General features: G+C 57.5%; 1 protein-coding gene and 1 non-coding gene across 2 annotated transcripts in view; both read left to right on the top strand.

Annotated features, from left to right (window-relative positions):
- SCN4A (sodium voltage-gated channel alpha subunit 4) overlaps nt 1-21,420 on the top strand; it is a 52,713-nt gene extending 31,293 nt beyond the window's left edge. Inside the window, exons 13-25 of the mRNA XM_006041617.4 lie at nt 1,306-1,479; nt 2,297-2,653; nt 9,158-9,646; nt 11,264-11,396; nt 12,052-12,206; nt 12,726-12,899; nt 13,001-13,123; nt 14,569-14,847; nt 15,134-15,187; nt 15,391-15,528; nt 16,054-16,158; nt 16,777-17,047; nt 18,095-21,420. Of these exons, the coding sequence (XP_006041679.3) occupies nt 1,306-1,479; nt 2,297-2,653; nt 9,158-9,646; nt 11,264-11,396; nt 12,052-12,206; nt 12,726-12,899; nt 13,001-13,123; nt 14,569-14,847; nt 15,134-15,187; nt 15,391-15,528; nt 16,054-16,158; nt 16,777-17,047; nt 18,095-19,320 (3,678 nt within the window). The 3' untranslated portion in view covers nt 19,321-21,420. The remainder of the gene's footprint in view (nt 1-1,305; nt 1,480-2,296; nt 2,654-9,157; nt 9,647-11,263; nt 11,397-12,051; nt 12,207-12,725; nt 12,900-13,000; nt 13,124-14,568; nt 14,848-15,133; nt 15,188-15,390; nt 15,529-16,053; nt 16,159-16,776; nt 17,048-18,094) is intronic.
- TRNAR-CCU lies at nt 17,345-17,417 on the top strand. The gene has a single exon. It is a non-coding gene; the product is annotated as a tRNA-Arg (tRNA).
- Nucleotides 21,421-22,585: the final 1,165 nt, after the last annotated feature.

The raw sequence follows: 22,585 nt of genomic DNA on the forward strand, positions 1-22,585 counted from the left end.
CGACCAGGCCAGCTCCCCTCTCAGCCCTTTCTGCTCCACTATTGTTGACACACACTGATCCTCCTGCTTATCCCTGCCCATTAGGAGCATTATCACCTCGTTGCCAGCCCCGGTGGAGCCTGACAAAGGGAAAAAGCCGCTGCCTCCTCCTCCAGCCCGGCCCCACCCTTCCCGATTCCCTTCTCAATCTGTCCAGGGTGGCCAATGGGCTAGATGCTCCCCCCACCCTGAGGGTGAGGGGAGCCCAGGGAGAGTTAATGTGTGGGGCCTGGAGCAGGATTAGGCTGGGGTGGGCAGCATGGGAATCAGACCCTGGACTCCCCAGCCCATGAGGCAGCCACATCTACCCCATGGAGCTGCCCGAGGCAGCTATGGCCAGGCTGGGCTGGAGGGGCAAGGGCGGGCTCGGGACTCGCCACGCAGCTGCTGGGGTGTGCGTGATGGGCCCAGCCCGCCGCCTGCCCACCCCCTGCCCACACTCTGCTGCCGTCTGGGCACCTGCTATGGTTAGGGACAGCTCCTGGGCGGGGCTCAGCATGTGCCTGGGCAGGCTGTGGACCCGGGGCAGCTGGTGCCTGGCAGGAGGGCGGAGGCCGTGCCCAGGGAGCTTTTAGGGACTCTGAAGCCCTCAGACAAGTCCAGGATTGTGGGGGATCAGCTCTGGTTTTCATTGATCCTCAACTTCACCTCCTGTCTGACCCCCCCCACCCCAGATTTCCGAATCCATCAAGATTTTCTGGGTCCTGGGACCTCCCCCCGCCCCACCCCCGCCAACTAGGGTAGAGAGGCTGTAGAGTGTAGAGACAGGAAACTGAACTAAGCACCCCAAGACCTGGGTTTGAGACCTGACCACATATGGACAGCGTGATTGAGAGCTTGTTGCTGACTTCTCGGAGCCTCAATCTTCTCTGGGATGGACGTGGTGATCATCCCTCCCAGCTTCGTGGAGATCAGGATACTGATGAGGCCATAACGTGAAACACAGAATGCTCTACGAGTGTCAAATATTATTATGAGCAGGTTGAGACCCCAGGAAGTCAAGTGACAGGCCCACAGTCACAAGGTCAGGAAGAGATGGGCCCCGGTCTCTGAGCAGTACCCACTCTGCCCGGTGGCATGGCTGTTCAGCTCCTCATTCATTCACACACACCTGTGGGCCATGGGTACACATGTACAATGCCTGCCCCCTCGGGGCTCTGTCACTCTCTCTTCTGGCCTCGAGGGCTCTGCTGGAGGTTTAAGAGTGGGGTGGGAGACTCTGGAGGCCCTGTGCCCCTGAGGCTTTGCACACCCCACCCCCCGCAGGTCTTCACAGGCATCTTCACAGCCGAGATGGTGCTGAAGCTCATTGCCATGGACCCCTACGAGTACTTCCAGCAGGGCTGGAACATCTTTGACAGTATCATCGTCACCCTCAGCCTGGTGGAGCTGGGCCTGGCCAATGTGCAGGGGCTGTCGGTGCTCCGCTCCTTCCGTCTGGTACATGAGGCCCCGGGACCCGGGCTGAGGGAGGGTGGGGTGTGGATGCTTGGAGGACACAAGCAGAAACCCCCAAGAAGCCAGAGGACTGGAAAGGAGGCCCCTCTGCCCTCGTGCGCACCCCTCTGCCTCTCAGAACCTTTCTCACTGGCAAAAGGGAGAAAAATGCCCTCCTCCTTATCACACAGGGCTGCTGGTAGACCAGAATGACAGCCCAGGAGCTGCCATTTGGACTTGACTCCTAAGTGAACTTGGGGGGGGCAGTGGGGCAGGGACTTCAGCCCATATTGCAGGCCTGAAAACTGAGGCTCAGGAAGTTCATCAGTAGTGGGATTAGGACTCTGAATTAGCATCCTTTTCACCACCTCGTAGGGACCTTTCATGCACCCACAAAAATGTAGAGAAAGTAAGATACGCCTCTGTGTACCTTTCACCTGGCTCCAACGGCCATCAACATCCTGTAGTTATTGTTTTATCTGTCCCCGCACTTTTTATGGGGGAGTATATTAAAGCAAATCCTGAGATTTTATTTCGCTTGTAAATGTTTTAGCTTTTATATGTAAGAGATGAGGACTCTTTCTTTTGATCATGTGAAGAGGATAAGGTGGTAGAATGCGAGCATTCCCATTTAACAGAGAGGTAAACTGAGGCCCCATATCCCTCAGAGGGTAGGAGCTGGAGCCATTCAAAAGAGTTCTTTCTGGGAAGCCCCTGGTGATCCAGTGGGTAGGACTCTGCACTCTCAGTGCTGAGGGTTTGGGTTCAATCCCTGGGGTCCCTGGGTCTCACCAACCCCTGCATTCCCCCTGCCCGGCAGCTGAGGGTCTTCAAGCTGGCCAAGTCATGGCCGACGCTGAACATGCTTATCAAGATCATCGGCAACTCGGTGGGGGCGCTGGGCAACCTGACGCTGGTACTGGCCATCATTGTGTTCATCTTCGCCGTGGTGGGCATGCAGCTGTTTGGCAAGAGCTACAAGGAGTGCGTGTGCAAGATCGCCGCGGACTGCAACCTGCCCCGCTGGCACATGCACGACTTCTTCCACTCCTTTCTCATCGTCTTCCGCATCCTGTGCGGGGAGTGGATCGAGACCATGTGGGACTGCATGGAGGTGGCCGGCCAGCCCATGTGCCTCACTGTCTTCCTCATGGTCATGGTCATCGGCAACCTGGTGGTGAGTGCATCTGACTGGGTGGCTCCCGCACCCTTGCCCAGAAAATCCAAGTGTCCCATGCATGTCCGTGCCTTTGTTGTTGTTGTTTACTTGCTAAATTGTGTCTGACGCTTTTGTGACCCTATGGACTGTAGCCCACCAGGTTCCTCTGTTTGTGGGATTTCCCAGGCAAGAATACTGAAGTGGGTTGCTATTTCCTTGTCTAGGGGATCTTCCTGACCCAGGGATCAAATCCTGCCTTGGCAGGTGGATTTTTTACCACTGAGCCACCAGGGAAGCCCATCCATGCCTTTATTTCCCTTAAATCGGACTGTTGAAGGGTTCTTTTCCTATGAAACTGTGTTGTGTAAAATCGCTGACACGTGATTGTTTTATTCCTCCCCTGACCCTAGATGGCAGTTTTGTATGGTTTAACCCAGTGGCTCTCAAATTTTAACCTGCTTCAAAACTCTTGTGAGTTTCTCAAAACCTAGATTCCCAGTCCCAGCCTCCCAGAGTCAGGTGAGGCAGCTCTGAGCCAGGCCCCCCAAACCTGCATTTCTAATGAGCTCTGGGTGATGTCCTATGCAAATAGTAAAGACCTAGTGTTTTGGGGAAAGTAACATGATAACCGGAGTCAGACTGGCCTGTGTTCCAGTCCCAGCTCCTTCGCCATCTATGTGACCTTGAACGAATCACTGCTCTCTGGTTGGCTGGGTTCTCTAACTCCACATGGGAGAAAAATGGTAGACTCCTCAGGGCAACGGTGCCCAACCTTTTTGGCACCAGGGACTGGTTTCATGGAAGACAATTCTTCCACGGACTGGCGTGGGGTTGGGGATGGTTTGGGGGGATTCAAGCACACTGCCGTTTTTGTGCATTTTATTTCGGTGGTTCAGATGGTAATGAACCCACCTTCAGCGCAGGAGACACAGGTTCTATCCCTGGGTCAGGAAGATGCCCTGGAGAAGGGAATGGCTACCCACTCCAGTATCCTTGCCTGGAGAATTCCATGGACAGAGGAGCCTGGCGGGCTACAGTCTATGGGGTCACAAAAGAGTCGGACACGACTGAGCCACTAACACTTAACACCTTATTTCTATTATTATTATTATTATTACATCAGCTCCCCCTCAGGTCATCAGGCATCATATCCCAGAGGTTGGGGGCCCCTGCCTCAGGAGGTGGCCGGGGGAACTGACCGTGATGGAAGAAAGCACAGTGTGGGTCGGTACCAGGAACTCCTGGCCCTTTTGTTCTCCTCCCATCTCACCCTCTGCTCCTGGGAATCAGGCCCCGGGCTTTGGGAGGATGTGGAGATGGCCTGAACTGCATCCATCCTGCCACTTTCTGGGTGGGGCGCTGGAGGAGGGAAGGGGGTACAGGGGTCCAGGAGAAATGGGATGTGAGGTCGTGGTCCAGCTGACCAGAATTTCTGCAGCCGGGCGGAGGGAGGCGTTTCTCCTCACCCTGCCGACCCTACTCCTCGGGGCGGGGTCACCCCTGCCAGGAGAGCTGTGCCCTGCTGCCCCGGGTGTGGGCGATGCTACCCCGGGCAACAGCGGGTGGGAAGACGCACTTCCCCACGTTCCACAAAGGCCGGTGGAATCCTTGAGCTGCTCTGTCAGCGCTTCTCAGATAACGCTGAGCTCCGCTGGGGGCAGGGGCGGACCGGTGGCCTGGGGAGTCACCACGGCCGAGGAGGGGACGGTGGGATGGGGTTCCGACAGCCAGACAGCAGAACCAAGGCTGACTGCTCCTAGGAGGGGGTCTTAGGGAGCGGGGAGAGTAAAGGAAATGCCTCAGCAGGACTTTGGGACAGGATTCCTGATGGCGGGGTTGCAGGCTCTGAATAGATGTTTGTGAGGGCAAGTTTAAGGGGCCTGGGAGTGACTATAAGGGTCGCAGTGGTTTCTGTGTACATGTAAACTCAAAAACATTTTAGGCCCCTACTTCGCCACTTTCTGACTGGGAAACTTTGAGCAAGTTATTTACACTCTCTCTGGCCTCAGTTTTTCTCATCTGGAAAATGGGGATGAGGCGGGTAGTGGCTACTCTGCTGGTGGTCGGAAGGATTAAACCGACCTAAGTGCTCAGCAAAGTGCTTGGCCCACGAGGCCAGGGGAGCTGAAAAGTTACAGGCATTCAGGGAGCAGTGGCAGATTCCACACCTGCCACCAACCGGCGCCACACGCCAGGCGCTGGGCTCCTGCCACGTGCCAGTTCCTGCGCCAGGGGCTTTACGTGTATTATCCCTACTGCTCCTGACAACCCCATGAGGCAGGTAATGTTGGCTCTGTGCTCCCAGGAGGCACAGCCCAGAACCACACAGCACGTGTGAAACGGAGCCTGGACTAGAAACTGAGTCTGCGTACTTTCAACAACAAGAGCATCAATATCATCATTAGTGATACTAACGATGAGTTAGCATCAGAGTACCAGTGGTGACAACCGACCTCTGTTCATGCTCATACAGCATTCTGAGCATTTCCGGATATTATTCTCTCTCTTTTTAAAAATTGTATTTATTTACTTTTGGCTTTGCTGGCTCTTCATTGCTCTGAGGGCTTTTCTCTAGTTATGGCGAGCAGGGTCTGCTCTTCGTCGCAGCGTGTGAGCTTCTCATCGCAGAGGCTTCTCTTGTTGCAGAGCTCAGGCTGTAGGACACTCAGGCTTCGATAGCTGCGGCACATAGGCTTAGGAGTTGCGGCTCCCGGGCTCTAGAGCCTGGGCTCAATAGTTGTGGTGCATGGGCTTAGTCCCTCTGAGGCATATGGGATCTTCCCAAATCAGGGATTGAACCCGTGTCTCCTGCACTGGGAGGTGGATTCTTTTCCACTGAGCCACCAGGGTGGTCCCTGGGTATTGATCTCTTAATGCTCACCAGCCTCCATGCGGTGTGTGCTGGATTCTGTTTTGTTTTTCATATTAAAATATTTAATAATATTTAACTTTAATTGTCTGTGTCGGGCCCCAGTTGCGGCACACAGGATCTTTCATCTTCCTTGAGGCATGCGTGATCTGTGGCATGGGAACTCTTAGTTGCATCATGTGGGACCTAGTTCCCTGACCAGGGATCGAACCCAGACCCCTTGAACTGGGAGCTCAGAGTCTTAACCATTAGACCACCAGGGAGGCCCCAGGGATGTGCTGTCTTATCTCTATTTTATAGACAAGAAAGCAGAGGCTCAGGGGGGTTCCTTAGTAACCTGTGCAGGATTTGAACCCAAGGAGTCAGGTCCCAGAATCCAGAACCACTGCACGGCACTGCCTCTGTATGTGCCCCCACGCCTCCCATCACACACACACACACACACACACACACACACACACACACACACACCCTGACATCCTTCTCAGGCCCAGCTCTGCAGCTCTCCCACTTTGCTCAAAGGGAGCGGAGCAGCCCGGGGAGGCGCGCTGCCAGCTCCTTGGGCACTGGCCCCGCCTACCACCCTCCCAGGCCTCATGGAAGCAAGTGTCTGCCAGAGGGCATGGGGCACCCTGCCAGGGAGGGTGGGGACCCAGGTCCCCAGTGTCCATGGCACTCAGGTACTTCCTTGGGGGTGAAGAAGAGGAAATGACCAGGTCATAGGGAACCCTCCCGTCGGAGCCCACTCCTGGGGAACCTAATGTCCATCCCCCTTCCCTAATTTAACCCACCCCCCATGCCTTGCCTGGGGCAGCTATTTCTGTCCCAAGCAGGAGCCGTGTGCAAACCCTGGTGACCCAGAGAGCAGCTAATTCCCATCTCAGATGTGTTTCTGGCAACTGGACACCTCCCCCCAGAGAGGGAAAGACAGACCAGTACATTGTGGTGGGGGGCAAAGGCAGGACAGTAGCCAAAAGGCATGGTGATGGAGCGAATCCCCCAGCACATTGCCCCAGAGAGAGAAGATGAACAATACATAATAGATACATATATATATTTTTTTAATTTTTCTGCTCCAGTTCATATTTATTTATTTTTAATTGGAGGATAATTGCTTTACAATATTGCATTGGTTTCTTCCATATGACAATGTGAATCAGCTTTAATTATACCTATATCCCCTCCCTCTCGAACCTCCCTGCCTATAATTATTTTAAAGATACGTCAACATGATAGTTAAGACAATGACAAAAAGACCTTAGAGGACACTGGTGAAAGCCAGACAGATTCACATGTACGGTCCTCCCCTGGTCACTCAGGGAATTGGTTCCAAAACCCCCTGTGTGTTAGTTGCTCAGTCGTGTTGACCCCCTGGACTGTAGCCCACCAGGCTCCTCTGTCCATGGAATTCTCCAGGCAAGAATACTGGGGTGGGTAGCCATTCCCTTCTCCAGGAGATCTTCCCAACTCAGGGATCGAACCTGGGTCTCCTGCATTGCAGGCAGATTCTTTTTCGTCTTGGGGGCTTCCCTAAGCCCTCAAGACCCCTTGCAGATACCCAAATCTGGGGATACTCAAATCTGATAGAAAACAGCGTAGTGCAGTTGACCCTACTTCTTTCGTGTCCAGTCGCACACTCAGCCCCACCCTGAGGCCCCCAGAGTAAGATCTGCCTCTGGTTGACAGGAGCCAGGACCTCCCCCTCCTCAGTCAGGCTGCACCGTCCTCCTCTGTCCTGGGAGGTGGGTTGATGGAAGACGGGTGGCCTTTCACACTGTAGTCTAAATAAATGATGCCCTCCAAAGTTGTGCCAGGCTTTCCAGGCAGCATCAGTGGTAAAGAACCCACCTGCCAATGCAGGAGATGCCAGAGACTTGGGTTTGATCTCTAGGTCAGGAATATCCCCTGGAGTAGGAAATGGCAGCCCACGCCAGTATTTTTGCACGGCCAATCCCATGGATAAAGGAGCCTGGCGGGCTACAGTCCACAGGGTCGCAAAGAGTTGGATATGACTGAGCACACACACACACAAAGTTGTGCAATGACAGGAAACCTGGATTCTGGTTCTGGATGTGCTGTGTGTCCTTAGGCAAGTCACTCCACCTCTCTGGGAGAACTCAGGCTCCTCATTCATAAAATGCAGAGCTGGCCTCAGAGTTCATTGCACTCCTCCCACTACCGTGTAGAACCTTCTATCACTGCACACATAACAGCCCACACGTTTTGAGTGCCTACTGTGCGCTCTAGTTGTATCGACCTTTCAGTCCTCACAACAACAACGTGAGGAGGTAGGTACTGGAATCATCGCCATTGTACAGATAAGGAAACCGAGGCACGGGGCAGCGATAGGACTTGCCTCTGGACACACAGCTCATCACTTGGGGTTCAAGGCCAAGCAGCATGGTTTCAAAGCCTATGAACCCCAGTCTCTACTTTGTGCAAACCCACTGCATTGTAATCGTCTGATCAAATGTCTGTCTCTAGGCTGGGAGCAAACTGAGGCCAGTCATTCCTGCACACAGTAGGAGGGGCTCAGTAAATATCCACCAAAAAAAATAAAGCCGAGGGAGGTAGACCAGTAGCCTCTTACATCCCTTTCAGTGAGGATAAGAGAAGAGTACCAGCAGAGCAGGGAACCCCGGGGGAAGGAAAGGGAGTGAGCCGAGGTAGATCAGACGTCCTTCCACAGCAACCGGGGATGCATGTCTGAGTCCTGTGAGCTCCAGGTGGCACTAGTGGTAAAGAATCCACATGCCAATGTAGGAGACGCAGGAGACATGGGTTCGATCCCTGGGTCAGGAAGATCTCCTGGAGGAGGAAATGGCAACCCAATCCAGTCCAGCATTCTTGCCTGGAGAATCCCACGGCCAGAAGAATCGGGCTGGCTACAGTCCATGGGGTTGAAAAGAGTCAGACACGACTGAGGACACAGAAGCACGTACCAGGAGCCCATGGACTATTAGAAGTCCCACTTACAAGACAAGAGAAGGCTCAGCTCAAGGTGCAGTGCCTGGTTGGGAAAAAAAAAAAAAAGAGAAGGCTCAAAATAGTCAGGCTCCCAATGAGTCCTCGAAGCTTGGAGACGGGAGACCTAGTTTTTGATCTGCATCCTCTAGCAGTGGAAGTGGAGGACAGAGTCGTGGAAGAGTCCCTGTCCCCCAGTGGGCCTCCTCAAACCCTGCCTCCGCCTTGGTCAGCAGAGTCCTCTTGTGCCCAAGCCTCAGTTTCCTTATCTGTAAAGTGGGCATGACTGTAGCACTTCTCAGCTCCAGGAGCAGTTTTGAGGGTTCTGTTAGGTGCTGCTGCTGATGTTTAGTCACTCAGTCGTGTCCAACCATTTGCAACCCCAAGGACTGAAGCCCACTGCTCCTCTGTCCGTGGAATTCTCCAGACAAGAATACTGGAGTGGGTAGCCATTCCCTTCTCCAGGGAATCTTCCCAACCCAGGGATCAAACCCAGGTCTACTGCATTGCAGGCAGATTCTTTACCATCTGAGCTACCAGGGAAGCCCTCTCTTAGATGATGCCCCTCTTTAATGCCCACCAAGTGGTAGGTCTGACTTGGAGGCCCGAGGACCCTCATGTGGACTGAAGGTGGCACCCTCGGGGCCCCGCAGCTAAGCTCAGGCTCCCACTCACCTCCTGCTCTCCAGGTCTTGAACCTGTTCTTGGCCCTGCTGCTCAGCTCCTTCAGTGCCGACAGCCTGGCGGCCTCGGACGAGGATGGCGAGATGAACAACCTGCAGATTGCCATCGCTCGCATCACGTGGGGCATCGGCTTCGCCAAAGCCTTCCTCGTGGGGCTGCTGCATGGCAAGGTCCTGAGCCCCAAGGTTATCATGCTCAGCCTTGGAAGCATCGGCGAGGCTGGGGAGGCTGGCGAGGCTCCAGAAAGTGCCCCCGAGGATGAGAAGAAGGAGCCTCCGCCCGAGGAGGATGGCAAGGACCTCAAGAAGGACAACCACATCCTGAACCACATGGGCCTGGCTGACGGTCCTCCCCCCAGCATCGAGTTGGACCACCTCAACTTCATCAACAACCCCTACCTGACCATCCACGTGCCCATCGCCTCCGAGGAGTCTGACCTGGAGATGCCCACAGAGGAGGAAACTGACACCTTCTCTGAGCCTGAGGATGTCAAGGTAAGCCTGTAGCAAGGTCCAGATTCAGGGCTCAGGAGTCAGACAGAGATGACTCTACATTTGTGTATGACCTTGAACATGGCACAAAGCCTCTCCAAGCCTCAGTTTCTCCATCTGTAAGGTGGGGTAATGGTACCTACCTTGTGGTGTTAATGTGAGCATTAGATGAGATGCTGTGTGCAGAGCATCTCTGTGAATGGTGACATATAAATACCATTATTATGACCCACTCCACTTGTCTGAACACCCCAGGCCTTTCCCTGCACTCCTGCCCTGCAACTCCTCCTGGGTCCCCTCTCACCAGCAGGTGGCGCTGTGAGATAGCATATTCTCACCTGAGAAGCCTGAATCCAGGGCTGGAACCCAAGGGGCCTCTCTTAACCCTGCCCTGGGGTTAAGAAGCCCCTACCAAGTTCTTGCTATTATTGTCTATTTCTGTGTAGACGCCCCCTGGTGGTGGTGGGGACCCGGTCCCAACTTCCCAGCATGGGCCAGAGTGCCAGGTCTGGGCTGGAGACACTGAGGAGGGGGGGTCAGGGATCCAGTGGGGTGGAGCTGAAGAACTGGAGAGCTGGGCCCCAGCCTCAGCTGGAGCCCTGATGCCCACCCCCTGCCCCTGCCCCTCCCCTGTGAGGGTTGGGGAGGCCCTGGTGGTTGCCCCCAGAAGCTCAGGCTGAGCCCCTCACCCACCCTCCAGCTCCATCAGGGGAAGGATCAGCACATAAGCTAGGGCAGGGCCCCCTGACCACCCCCACCCTGGCAGCGTGGGCCCAGCAGGCACCAGAGCCTGAATAAACTTTGCCCTGAAAGCTCTTGACTCCTTATTCCCCCCAAATACGTGGCATACTAAGTTACCAGGGAGCCGAGCGCCTGCCAAGCTATAAATACCCCTGGAAACGTGGCACCAACCTCGGTATGAGGAGTGGGGGTGGAGAAGGGCTGGACAGCAGCCGGGCCAAGGCGCTGGGGACTCTGAAGGGGGCAGGCACAGCTCCCGAGGGGCGGTGAGAAGTGGGGGGCACAGGCAGGGCCAGTGGCTCAGTGGGCATCCTGCCCGACCTAATGCCCTGTGCCTCAGTTTCCCTTTCTGTCAACTGGGCACCAGGCCCTCCCTTTCTGGCCACCATTCTGACAGCTGCCCCCTGTCACTATCCCATGACCCTCTCCATTTTCCTTTTCAGGGGCCTCACCCCAGCCATAAAGGGGGCCCCTTGAGGAGTGGAGGCTGGGCTAGGAGGAGGTGAGGGAGGTCTGGCCAGGCTGGAGTACCAGCCCCCCACCCCCACTCTTTCTGAATTCCCCCATCCTTCCTGGATTCCTCAGCTGAACAGAGCATAAGGGGGCTCGGACCTTGCTCCATCCTGACCCCTTCCCTTCTAGCCAGCATCTCTGAGCCTCTTCAAATCCAAGTGCCCTGAGGATAGGGCCAAGGCCTGGGTCCTTCTGCACAGAGCCCAGAGCTGGCTCCACAATCCAGGGCTGAATGAATGAATGAGTCTGTGAATGAATGAGTCTGCTCCACCCCCCAACCCCGCTTCCCCTTCTCCCTTCTGGGCCCTCCCCTCGGGGCTCCCATCTGGACCCCCTCTGCCCCACGTGACCCTGTGGCCTCCGCAGAAGCCGCTGCAGCCCCTGGATGGGAACTCCTCCGTCTGCAGCACTGCTGACTACAAGCCCCCCGAGGACGACCCCGAGGAACAGGCCGAGGAGAGCCCTGAGGGGGAGCAGCCTGAAGAGTGCTTCACCGAGGGTGAGGGCCAGCCCGCCGGGGTGCCTCCCCCAGCCCAGAAGACCCCGGAAGGGGCAGGCCAGGCTAGGGCCCGAGGAGAGCCTCAGCCTCAGCTCACCGTCTCCTTGGGGACGGCTTGGGGACAGAGGAGTCACCAAAAGCGGCAGGGCCTTCTTCCTCCGATGGTGCCCTGCCCTTCCGCACCCAGGAGAATGCGACCCCAGGAAGGGGCGTCAGAGCAGATGCTTCTGAGCCCCTGCCCCCTCTGCCCCCTGCCGTGTGTGCCGTGGGTGCCAGTCCCAGCAGCCCACAGGCTACTGCACAGAATCCCCATAGAGCCCTGAGTATGGCCGGCACGAAGCAGGCACTCAGCACTGGCTTCTCTAAGGCTGTCCTTCTCAGCTTCGTCTTCCAGAAAGAGGCCTGCCTGGCCCTTCCGGAACATTCTTTGCCCAGAGAGTTTGGGTTGTGCAGAGTGGAGGCTGCCTGGGGGACATGGGGGAGGATGGGGACAGCTGAAAGCCATGGAACCTGCGTGGGTGGCCCGCACCCCTGTTCTCTGGCGTGTCTCTGCATGCAGTCAGGGTGGGGAGGGGGGGAGGGGGCATATCCTGGGAAGGGGAGGGGGGGAAATGGGCTGACCGTGACGGGTGCCCCTGCCGCCCTCCCTCCCCAGCCTGCGTGCAGCGCTTTCCCTTCCTCTACGTGGACATCTCCCAGGGTCGAGGGAAGAAGTGGTGGACCCTCCGCAGGGCCTGCTTCAAGATCGTCGAGCACAACTGGTTTGAGACCTTCATTGTCTTCATGATCCTGCTCAGCAGTGGGGCCTTGGTAGGCACCGCCCTGAGGGCCGGGCATGGGCAGGGGCAGGGGCCAGGCCGGAAGCAGGCTGTCTCAGGGCTCCCTCCTTTCTGCACCATGTGAGGGACACTTGCTGGACAGGCCCGAACCCAGAGAGAGAGCCCTGAAGAACTCACCAGTGCTTCCAGGGTGTGTGGCAGACTGTGCTCATTTTCACCAAGAGGCAGATGGGCTCTGACCCTATATGCCTCCCTGGCTGACAAGTCCCGACCAGGGAGCAGGTGGGAAGGGAATATGGGGTGGGGGGGCCAGCCTGTGTCACAGCAAACCCCCCTGCAGGTTAGTGAACATTCCTATCATTAGGTCTGGGGAAGGGGAGCTGAGGGGCTTCCCCCCACCAGGAACTCCCCCGCTCACCCCCACGATGGGCGCGGGGAGTCTGCCCCCGCATCTAACCCCAGTGCCAGACCCCTGGGAACCCGCAGCTGTAGGGACGTGGCTGCTGCCCCAGCCTCCGGGCCCTGGCCACCCACCTGCTGGTGCCCCCAGGCCTTCGAGGACATCCACATTGAGCAGCGGCGAGTCATCCGCACCATCCTGGAGTACGCTGACAAGGTCTTCACCTACGTCTTCATCCTGGAGATGCTACTCAAGTGGGTGGCCTACGGCTTCAAGGTGTACTTCACCAATGCCTGGTGCTGGCTCGACTTCCTCATCGTGGACGTGAGTCCGCCTCACTCCCGCCTGGCCCCGCCGCCAGCTCCGGAGGCCCTCACTGGGGCCAAGGCCCCGCGCTCCCTGACCACCCGCCCTCCCGTTTGCAGGTCTCCATCATCAGCCTGGTGGCCAACTGGCTGGGCTACTCGGAGCTGGGACCCATCAAATCCCTGCGGACGCTGCGGGCCCTGCGCCCCCTGAGGGCACTGTCTCGATTCGAGGGCATGAGGGTGGGTGTCGAGGGGGACTGTGAGTAGGGCTAAGGATTGGGGGAGCAGCCACAGCTTGGAAGGGGGCTGAGGGCGTGTGTGTACTCTGGCCACCACCAGGAGTCCAGGTTTGGGGGGGCCCCAGGCAACTGACGGCAAAAGGAGAAGCAGGTGGCAGAGGATGAGATGGTTAGATAGCATCACTGACTCAATGGACATGAATTTGAGCAAACTCCGGGAGGTGGCGGAGGACAGACGAGCCTGGCGGGCTACCGTGCATGAGGTCGCAAAGAGTCGGACACGACTGAGTGACTGAGCGACAACAACAACGACAAAAGGCACCCCCACACACCAGCCCAGGTGCCCGTTCCTGCCCGCAGCCCCCTCCTTCACTCCTCTCTGCCACCACTAGGGGGCAGCAGAGGCTGCAGCCACTCCCAGGAGGGGCCTGAGGGCACCCAGGCAGGAGAGGAAGGAAAGGTCTGTGGGTTTATAGGTGACTCTCCCCAGCCTCAGACTGGGGCCCCCCAGGGCTCCGAGCCTGCCCATCCTTCCCTCAGGCCCCTGAGGGCGGAAGTGACAGGTAAATACAGGGTTCGGGCAAGACCAAGGGGACTTCCCCGGCCAAGGCTGGAAGTAGGGGTTCTGTTAAGAGCAAGGCCTACTCTGGGGGGGACAGACTTCCATGAAGCAGATGGTTGCAGATCAGCAGGGCACTCAGCCTGGGGTCTCCCATACACGAGCCCGGCCCAGCCAGGGACCCCTCCCCACTGGGGGAAAATGACCTGGCCATGGCCGCACACCTGGTTGATGCCCCAGCCAGGAATAGAATTGCCCTGGGCATCACCGGGCTTACACCACTCACTTTGTCTGGAGGTCATGAAACCACTTCTCCTTGAAAACAGATTAATTCTCAGATTCAGCTCAGCCGGAAACAATGAGGTTGGCCTGTGTGGCCAGGGCTGGCTGGGCCCAGAGCTCCAGTCCCCAAGGTGCCTGCTGCTTCAAAGGCTCCGTTCTTTTCTGGGTCTTTGTCTCTAATCCTGTGAGCAGATGAGCCGGGGGGCCAGGTCACGGGGACTGAGTTTCCTATGGGGGCCGAGGAAAGAGTGTTTGTCTCCTGCCTGGTGACCCGTGGCCGGGCTGCTTCCAAAGAAGCCCAGCTCCCCACCCTGGGCTGTTGGCTCCAGCGAAGCAGAGAGCCCTCTTCAGCCAGCAGGCCGGCAACCCCCTAGCCCTGCTCCCTGTTCCCACCATCCCCTACCCCCACAAAAAGCCCAGTAGACTTCTCCTGCAGGCCTGGGTTCATTCAGATCAGCCCTCCTCCAGGAAGCCTTCCCTGCCTGGTCCCTTGGTTGGTGTGGGTGGGGAGTCCTCTCCCAGAGGAGACTGGGTGATGCCCCCTACCCTGCTGCCTGGGAGAGGATCTGGCAGTGACTCCCTCCTCCCCACCCCCGGCCCCCCAGGTGGTGGTGAATGCCCTCCTGGGAGCCATCCCCTCCATCATGAACGTGCTACTCGTCTGCCTCATCTTCTGGCTCATCTTCAGCATCATGGGCGTCAACCTATTTGCCGGCAAGTTCTACTACTGCATCAACACCACCACCTCCGAGAGATTCGACATCACCGAGGTCAACAACAAGTCCGAATGCGAGAGCCTGATGCACACGGGCCAGGTCCGCTGGCTCAACGTCAAGGTCAACTACGACAACGTGGGTCTCGGCTACCTCTCGCTCCTACAGGTGGTGAGTGTGACGTGCGGCCCCTGCATGAGGCAGGGGTGGAGACGCCCCTGGAATCTCACTGGGACTGAGCCCATGGCCACTCCTCGTTAGGGAACCTCCCACCTGCCTCCAGGGCTGGAGGACCCAGAGGTCGTGTCCATACCTGTCTGTATTTTGATGGTCTGTATTTGATGCCTGCCCAGTGGGACTCAGAGCAGGCAGCTTCTGGGGTGGGCAGGGAGGGAAACTCATGGATGGTGGAAGCAGCTAGCAGCCCCTCCCCTCACACCCAACCACACTCTCGCAGGCCACCTTCAAGGGCTGGATGGACATCATGTATGCTGCCGTGGACTCCCGGGAGGTGAGTGGGGGGTCCCCGAAATGTGGCTGGTGAGTGAGCCAGGGGAGAGGACTCAGATCCATCCCCACCCCACGCCGCCTCCTCGGGAGCCCCCGAGACCCCACTGCCTACAGGGGTGGGTGGGCCCACAGCGGGACAGGGAGCAGGCAGCGTGTGCCCCCAGCCTACCCCGCATACCCGCCCCTGTCCTGTGACCGCTGCAGAAGGAAGAGCAGCCGCAGTATGAGGTGAACCTCTACATGTACCTCTATTTCGTCATCTTCATCATCTTCGGCTCCTTCTTCACCCTCAACCTCTTCATTGGCGTCATCATCGACAACTTCAACCAGCAGAAGAAGAAGATGAGTATCTAGCCCGCCTTCCCCCCCGGGTCCTCCCCGCGCTGGGCTCCCTCCTCACACCCGCTTTGTCCACTCCTCCTTTCGTATGTTCACAAACACTGTCTAAGCATCCGATCGAGGCAGAGCCTGGGTTCTGATCCCACCAGGTGACCTTGAACTAGTGACGGGGCCAATGTGAACCTTGGTTTCCTTCTGTACAAAATGAGGCTCATGCTGCCTCCTTTGCTGGCTCATTCTGAGGACCCAGTGAAATACTGATGGAAGGTGGCCCAAAGTGGGCCGTGAGGGCTGCGCTGGCCCCTTCCCTCTGTCTGTCACCCGCCCCCCCTTTCTCTGGACCCTTCCGTCCCCCTTCCCTGCCTCCTTCAACCCTCATCTCTGGCCCTCTAAGCAGGTCTCCTTCCCTCTTCCCACCAGGCCCCCCTGCTGGGATGGGGGAGGGTTTTACACAGATGTTTGAGGTAGGGAAGTCCTGGAAGCTGAGAAGGGGGACTCTCCAACCTTATGGGCCCCATCCCATTGTACTTTGGAGGGAAAGACATCTTCATGACAGAGGAACAGAAGAAATACTATAATGCCATGAAGAAGCTTGGCTCCAAGAAGCCTCAGAAGCCAATTCCCCGGCCCCAGGTACCAGCCCTCTGGGCCCCTCCCGCTACAGCCCATATGAGGCTCCTGCCCAAGGGGGCCCTGTGCGGGGGGTGCAAAAGGCAACCTGCTCTCTGCCCACCAGGCTGTGTCCCTGGTGTGAGGCTGGGGCCCCCTGCAGGAAGGTTGTGCCCACCTGCTGGGAGGGGCACCTCTCCATAACGCCACACTTCATGTACAAGCAAGCAGCAGCCTGATAAACTCCAGTCACTGATTTACCCCTTGCCTAACCCTGCCCAGCGCCCCCAGCGTCCATTCAGCTCCTTAGCTGGTGGCCTCTGGGGGCAAGGGCCCCTGGAGAGGGGAGGAAGAGGATGTCCAGACAGCTCCCCCAGTGAGCAGCCACTTCGGGAGAAGGAGGAGGGGTTGCTGAGGGCCCTTAATTCGGGAAGAAGTTTCCAGAGAGAGGAAGGAGGCCCACAGACCCCACAGAGTGGCCCGTCTCCACGGGTCCCCCCGCCTCCTGCGGCCCCAGCCCTGACGCCTTCGTTCTCTCTCTCTCACCTCCCCACCCCCCCACTCTTGTGTCCTGTCCTCTCGCCTCTCCTGCCGGTGCACGTCCTGCTCTGACCGCTGCCCGCACCACCACCCCTGCTGCAGAACAAGGTCCAGGGCATGGTGTACGACCTGGTGACCCAGCAGGCGTTCGATATCACCATCATGATCCTCATTTGCCTCAACATGGTCACCATGATGGTGGAGACGGACGACCAGAGCCAGCTCAAGGTGGACATCCTGTACAACATCAACATGGTCTTCATCATCATCTTCACGGGCGAGTGTGTGCTCAAGATGCTGGCCCTGCGCCAGTACTACTTCACCGTCGGCTGGAATATCTTCGACTTCGTGGTCGTCATCCTGTCCATTGTGGGTGAGCAGGGCCAGGCTGGGCTGAGTTGTTCGGGAAGGCCCGGGGTCCCCCTCCTCGTGTCCACACGCGCACCTGCTCATGCACTTGGTATGCTTTTACACACACACAGACACACACACACATGCATTTGCACCCGGTGTCTGCACTAAATGCACAGAAGCACAGACGGTGGGTTCCCAGGCAGCCTATTACCTGTGTACACACGAGTACAGCTCCAGAAGCATTCACCTGACCCGAAGATGCACGTTCAGGTCCCAATGTGCTTTGGGAAAGACATAAGAAGATGGTTCCAGGACTTCCCTGGTGGCCCTGTGGCTAAGACTCTGCACTCCTGATGCAGGGGCCCCAGGTTCGATCCCTGGTCAGGGAACTAGATCCCGCATGCCACAACTAAAGATCCCACATACCACAACTAAAGATCCCACATATTGCAACGAAGACCCATCACAGCCAAATAAAGAAACTTTAAAAAAAGAAGATGGATCTAGCAGCCTTACGCACAGGAGAGGTGTGTGTAATTATGACAGTAACTAGCTGTCATTTATCCATCACTTACAGTTTGCCTGAACTAGGCCATGCACTTCACAGTATTAGCTGTGTGATTAGTAACTGTTCCTAACAAATGTCCTGAGACTGGGACTGTTGTCACCTCCATCTTACAGATGAGGAAACTGAGTCACAAACCAGGTAGGCAACATGCCCATCATCACACACCCAGAGCTGTTCTCCCCCTCACTCTCATCCATGGCATCTGTGAACAGCCTTGGCAATGGGCCTTACCCACCCCCCCCCATCCACTTTGGCACATCCCACCTCCACCGGGCTGCATCAGGGCAGAGATGGAGCCCAGGACCCCAAGAGCCCTGGGAGAGTCTAATGGGTCAGGGCACTCAGGCTGTGCACTGAGCGATGAATTTCTACTGCTCCTTCCTGGGGTAGACGAGCCTAGCACTCCATGCCCCAAGGAGCTGCGCCTTCCCCCTGCTCCCCGACCCTGCCGCCCACCCCCAGGGCAGCAGTGCTTCCTCGAGGCTTCCTCCCTTGCAGGCCTGGCACTCTCAGACCTGATCCAGAAATACTTCGTGTCACCCACGCTGTTCCGTGTGATCCGCCTGGCGAGGATCGGGCGGGTCCTGCGGCTGATCCGAGGGGCCAAGGGCATCCGGACGCTGCTCTTTGCGCTCATGATGTCACTGCCCGCCCTCTTCAACATTGGCCTCCTCCTCTTCCTGGTCATGTTCATCTACTCCATCTTTGGCATGTCCAACTTCGCCTACGTCAAGAAGGAGTCGGGCATTGATGACATGTTTAACTTCGAGACCTTTGGCAATAGCATCATCTGCCTCTTTGAGATCACCACGTCGGCCGGCTGGGATGGGCTCCTCAACCCCATCCTCAACAGCGGGCCCCCCGACTGTGACCCCAACCTGGAGAACCCAGGCACCAGCATTCGGGGCGACTGCGGCAACCCCTCCATCGGCATCTGCTTCTTCTGCAGCTACATCATCATTTCCTTCCTCATCGTGGTCAACATGTACATCGCCATCATCCTGGAGAACTTCAACGTGGCCACGGAGGAGAGCAGCGAGCCTCTTGGGGAGGATGACTTCGAGATGTTCTACGAGACATGGGAGAAGTTCGACCCCGATGCCACGCAGTTCATCGACTACAGCCGCCTCTCCGACTTCGTGGACACCCTGCAGGAGCCGCTGAGGATCGCCAAGCCCAACAAGATCAAGCTCATCACACTGGACCTGCCCATGGTGCCGGGGGACAAGATCCACTGCCTGGACATCCTCTTTGCCCTGACCAAAGAGGTCCTGGGCGACTCCGGGGAGATGGACGCCCTCAAGGAGACCATGGAGGAGAAGTTCATGGCTGCCAACCCCTCCAAGGTCTCCTATGAGCCCATCACCACCACCCTCAAGAGGAAGCACGAAGAAGTGTGCGCCATCAAGATCCAGAGGGCCTACCGCCGGCATCTCCTGCAGCGCTCCGTGAAGCAGGCCTCCTACATGTACCGCCACAACCATGACGGCGGTGGGGAAGGGGCCCCCGAGAAGGAGGGGCTGATCGCCGACACCATGAGCAAGATGTACGGCCCCAACAACGGGAACAGCGGTGTGCCGAGCAAAGAGGAGGAGAGGGGCTCCACGGGGGACCCCGGACCTGCCATGGGGCTCAGGCCCATCAGCCCCTCCAACGCACCCCTCCCTCCCGCCCCGCCTCTGGGGCAGATGGTGCGCCCAGGGGTCAAAGAGTCTCTCGTCTAGCAAGTGGTGGTGAGGTGGCACAGCCCCGAAGCACCCCCTTGGTGCCTGCCACTGAGGGAGCTAGGGCTGTGCGTCCGGGACTGACCCAGCTCCCTGCTGGGGACAGGCTTTGTCCATGCTGGGCTGTCACCCAGGCCATGGAAGGGGGAATTGTATCTGAAGTCTCCACTCTGGGCTGAGGCCACTGCCTCCGCGATATTTACGTTCAAGTTGCTCTCACCTCCTCGTGGGCCCTGCTGCCCTCCTCACAGCCCCGGGGGAGGTCAGAACATCAGAGTCTCTGCTCCCCACTTGAGAGGAGCCGGCCTGTGATGGAGGGGTTGGCTGCCCTCCTGCCCCCAGAGTCTTAAGGGGTACTGACCTCTCTGCAGACAGTGGCTCAGGCCTCCAGCTCCCTCTGGGACAAGGAAGTCTTAACCTCAATGGGAGCAGACACCTGAGCCCAGGGCCTGCCACCCTGTCCGGCCTCTGGGATGCGGCTCACCCTGTCTGCTCAGGAATTCTGAGGAGAAGGAAAACATCCCTGGTTCAGAAATGGCTCCACATACCCGGTGGTGGGTGGGTGGGGGGGAGGCTACTGGATGCTGAGACATTGGGCTGGGTTGTGGCCCCTGAATCCTTTCCCGATTCATCCATTGCCCAGACCCTCCGGCTCCCTGGCTGGCCCCTGGGAGAAGAGCAGAAGGGAAGATTCCCCTTGGGAATTATCTTTTTCTAGAAAGCATGATGGGGTGGGTAGCAGGGGTTGGATCCCACCAGTGTATCACTACACTGGGGGCTTCCTTGGATTGAGCACCCAGATCTTGGGTGGGGTCGGGGACCCTGGGGCTTGGGAAGAAGATTCCCGTCTTCCTCCTCCATCAGCACCACTTGGGCTTCTGGCAGCCTCCCCAGCCCCAGGGTCCCCTCCTCACCCCCCGCCACACCCTTCTCTTCCTCTTGCGTCATCCTTCCCCCCCTCTTCAAAGTGGTCCTAAGAATGTTCTAGCTGAGCTCACATTCGAGGTTTCAATGCTGAGGTGGGAACTGCTCACCCGGCTCAGGCCCAAGCGTCCAACTTCCAGCCACTGGAAGCTGTGCGGTGCTTCTGTTGGCACCACCGATCTGGGCTCCGGTGAATAGACAGAGGCCGAGCTTGGAGGAGGGGGTGAGACGCCAGCTCGGGGTCACTGGATTTACTCACCTGTGTGTGTGTGCGTGTGCGTCTGTGAACCACTGTGTCCCATAGAACCTGCATATGCATCTGTCTATGTGTATATCTGTGTGTGTCAGCGTGCCCTGGAGTGCCTAACCAGTGGGTATGCGTGTGTCTTCTCTGTCGGCCAGTCCGTGGAAGTGTCCTGTGCTGTGAGTGTGTATGTGAGTGTGAACACACATGGTAAGATTTGCACACTGAGCCCCCCCACCCCACCCCCGCTGCACTTAGTTCCTCTTCTTTTTCTTCTTGTTTCTCGTGAACAGTTTGATTAAAACTCAGGAAGCAGCAAAACCTCCAAACAACATGTGTGTGTGTGTTTGCTTGTGTGCACGCCCACAGGCCGGAGCTTTCCTTTCTGTCTGCCCGCTCTGCCCAGGCATTTCTTTCTTTCATGGCCATGAGGGCACCCTTCTGCCTTCTCTGCTTCTCTTTCTCACACCCACTGTCCAGCCCCGCTCCCCGGCCCCGCCTGGGTCCTCTCTGGAAGGAGGCCCCTGCTTCTTCCATCTCTTCCTGCAGCAGTTCCGGCTCTTTCTTCAGAAGTTCCTCCAGGGGTCAGCCTCTTCTCTGACCAGCACCCTGCCCATGTCCTTTCCTTCCTCCTCCTTGGGGCCGGATGAGTGTGGCCCCAGAGCCTCAGCCTCTGTTGGACTGAACTCTCTCCACTGGGCCGGGTACAGAGCCAGCGTGGCTGAATAGGGTCCAGGCCTCCTCCCCTGCAGACCCACAGCCATTGCACCTCGTCCGGGTGGGAACAGGCCCAAGCCAGGCCAGCAGAAGGCTCCTTTGTACAGTTCTTATAATAAACCTCCCGGTGCCTCGGACGAGTACACTTTTTCCTTCTGTGCCTCTGTGTGCGGACGTGGACGGGAGCTGAGGGTGACAAGAAGGGCTAGGGGGATTGGAAACAAGTGGAGAAGCCTTGGGGAGCTACCAGGAATTGGGGAGGGCAGGATAAGGAGGGCCCCAGCTCCCTCCTCTGGCTCAGTCTGGCTGGAACCCAGCCTCCTCAAGAAGCCAGATGAGGTCAGGAGTCGTTCCCTCACCCCTGCCCACCCCACTAACAGGCAGCACCCACACTGCCCCTCCCTGCCCGCAATAGTACCCAGAAAATAGGCGTTGGGACCTGTGTGCCCAGACCCTCCTCTCTGGAAGCCCCCATCACTTTTCTGCCTCACCCATGGCCTGTGGGTCCACGGTGTGGCCCTTCCCTTTCCTGAGGCCCAATCCCCCCTAGGATGCTGCCTCTGACCCCAGAGGACCCAGCATCCCATGGACCTATGACAAAGAGAAATATGTGGTGAGCTCAGGCCACAATCCCAGTGAGTGAAATATAAGTTTAGATTTAATTTTGCTTTCCGACAGCCAGGGCTGTATTCCTCTAAACTAGTAAATATTTAGTCCCTTTCAAGATTCTGTATCCCCTCTCCCCTTTTCCTGAGTCCTGAGGTTACATGGCTCCCCTGGCGGCTGGGGAGGGGCACCCACAGGCCACCCCAACCTCCCTCAGCCGTGTCCTTGAGCCCCTTCCCACCCTGTGGGTGTCTTTGCCTGCGGGGGTGGGGTGCCAGCAGGGTTCTCTGAGTCCGCACGGGGGTGCTGAACCCCTTCTCAGAGGTGGGGAAGGCTCCTTCTCACTTTTTACTTTAAGTTTCTCCAAACCTCGGTTGGGGCTCTCTCTGTCCTCAAGGACAGGAGAGCTTGAGAGTGCCCCGAACTATGTTGCCCCTGAGCCTTGAATGGTGAAAGAAAAAGGTAAAATCCTGGGTGATAAACGTAACCGAGGTTCCTATGCAGAACCATGTGCTTCCCCCAGATATCAGTGCTACTCACCGCCTCCTGAGGGTGGACTGTGCTCCCACCTACGTCACCATGCACTTCAGATACAAGAGGCCCTTCAAGGCTCACGACTGCCCTGCAAAGGACAGGTGGCTCAGTGGTAAAGAATCCACCTGCTAATGCAGGAGACGCAGGTTCGATCCCTGGGTCAGGAAGAGCCCCTTGAGGAGGAAATGGCAACCCCCTCTCCGGTAGTCTTGCCTGGGAAATCCCATGGACAGAGAAGCT

This window comes from Bubalus bubalis, chromosome 3 (assembly GCF_019923935.1).
Source record: "Bubalus bubalis isolate 160015118507 breed Murrah chromosome 3, NDDB_SH_1, whole genome shotgun sequence".
Taxonomy (NCBI): domain Eukaryota; kingdom Metazoa; phylum Chordata; class Mammalia; order Artiodactyla; family Bovidae; genus Bubalus; species Bubalus bubalis.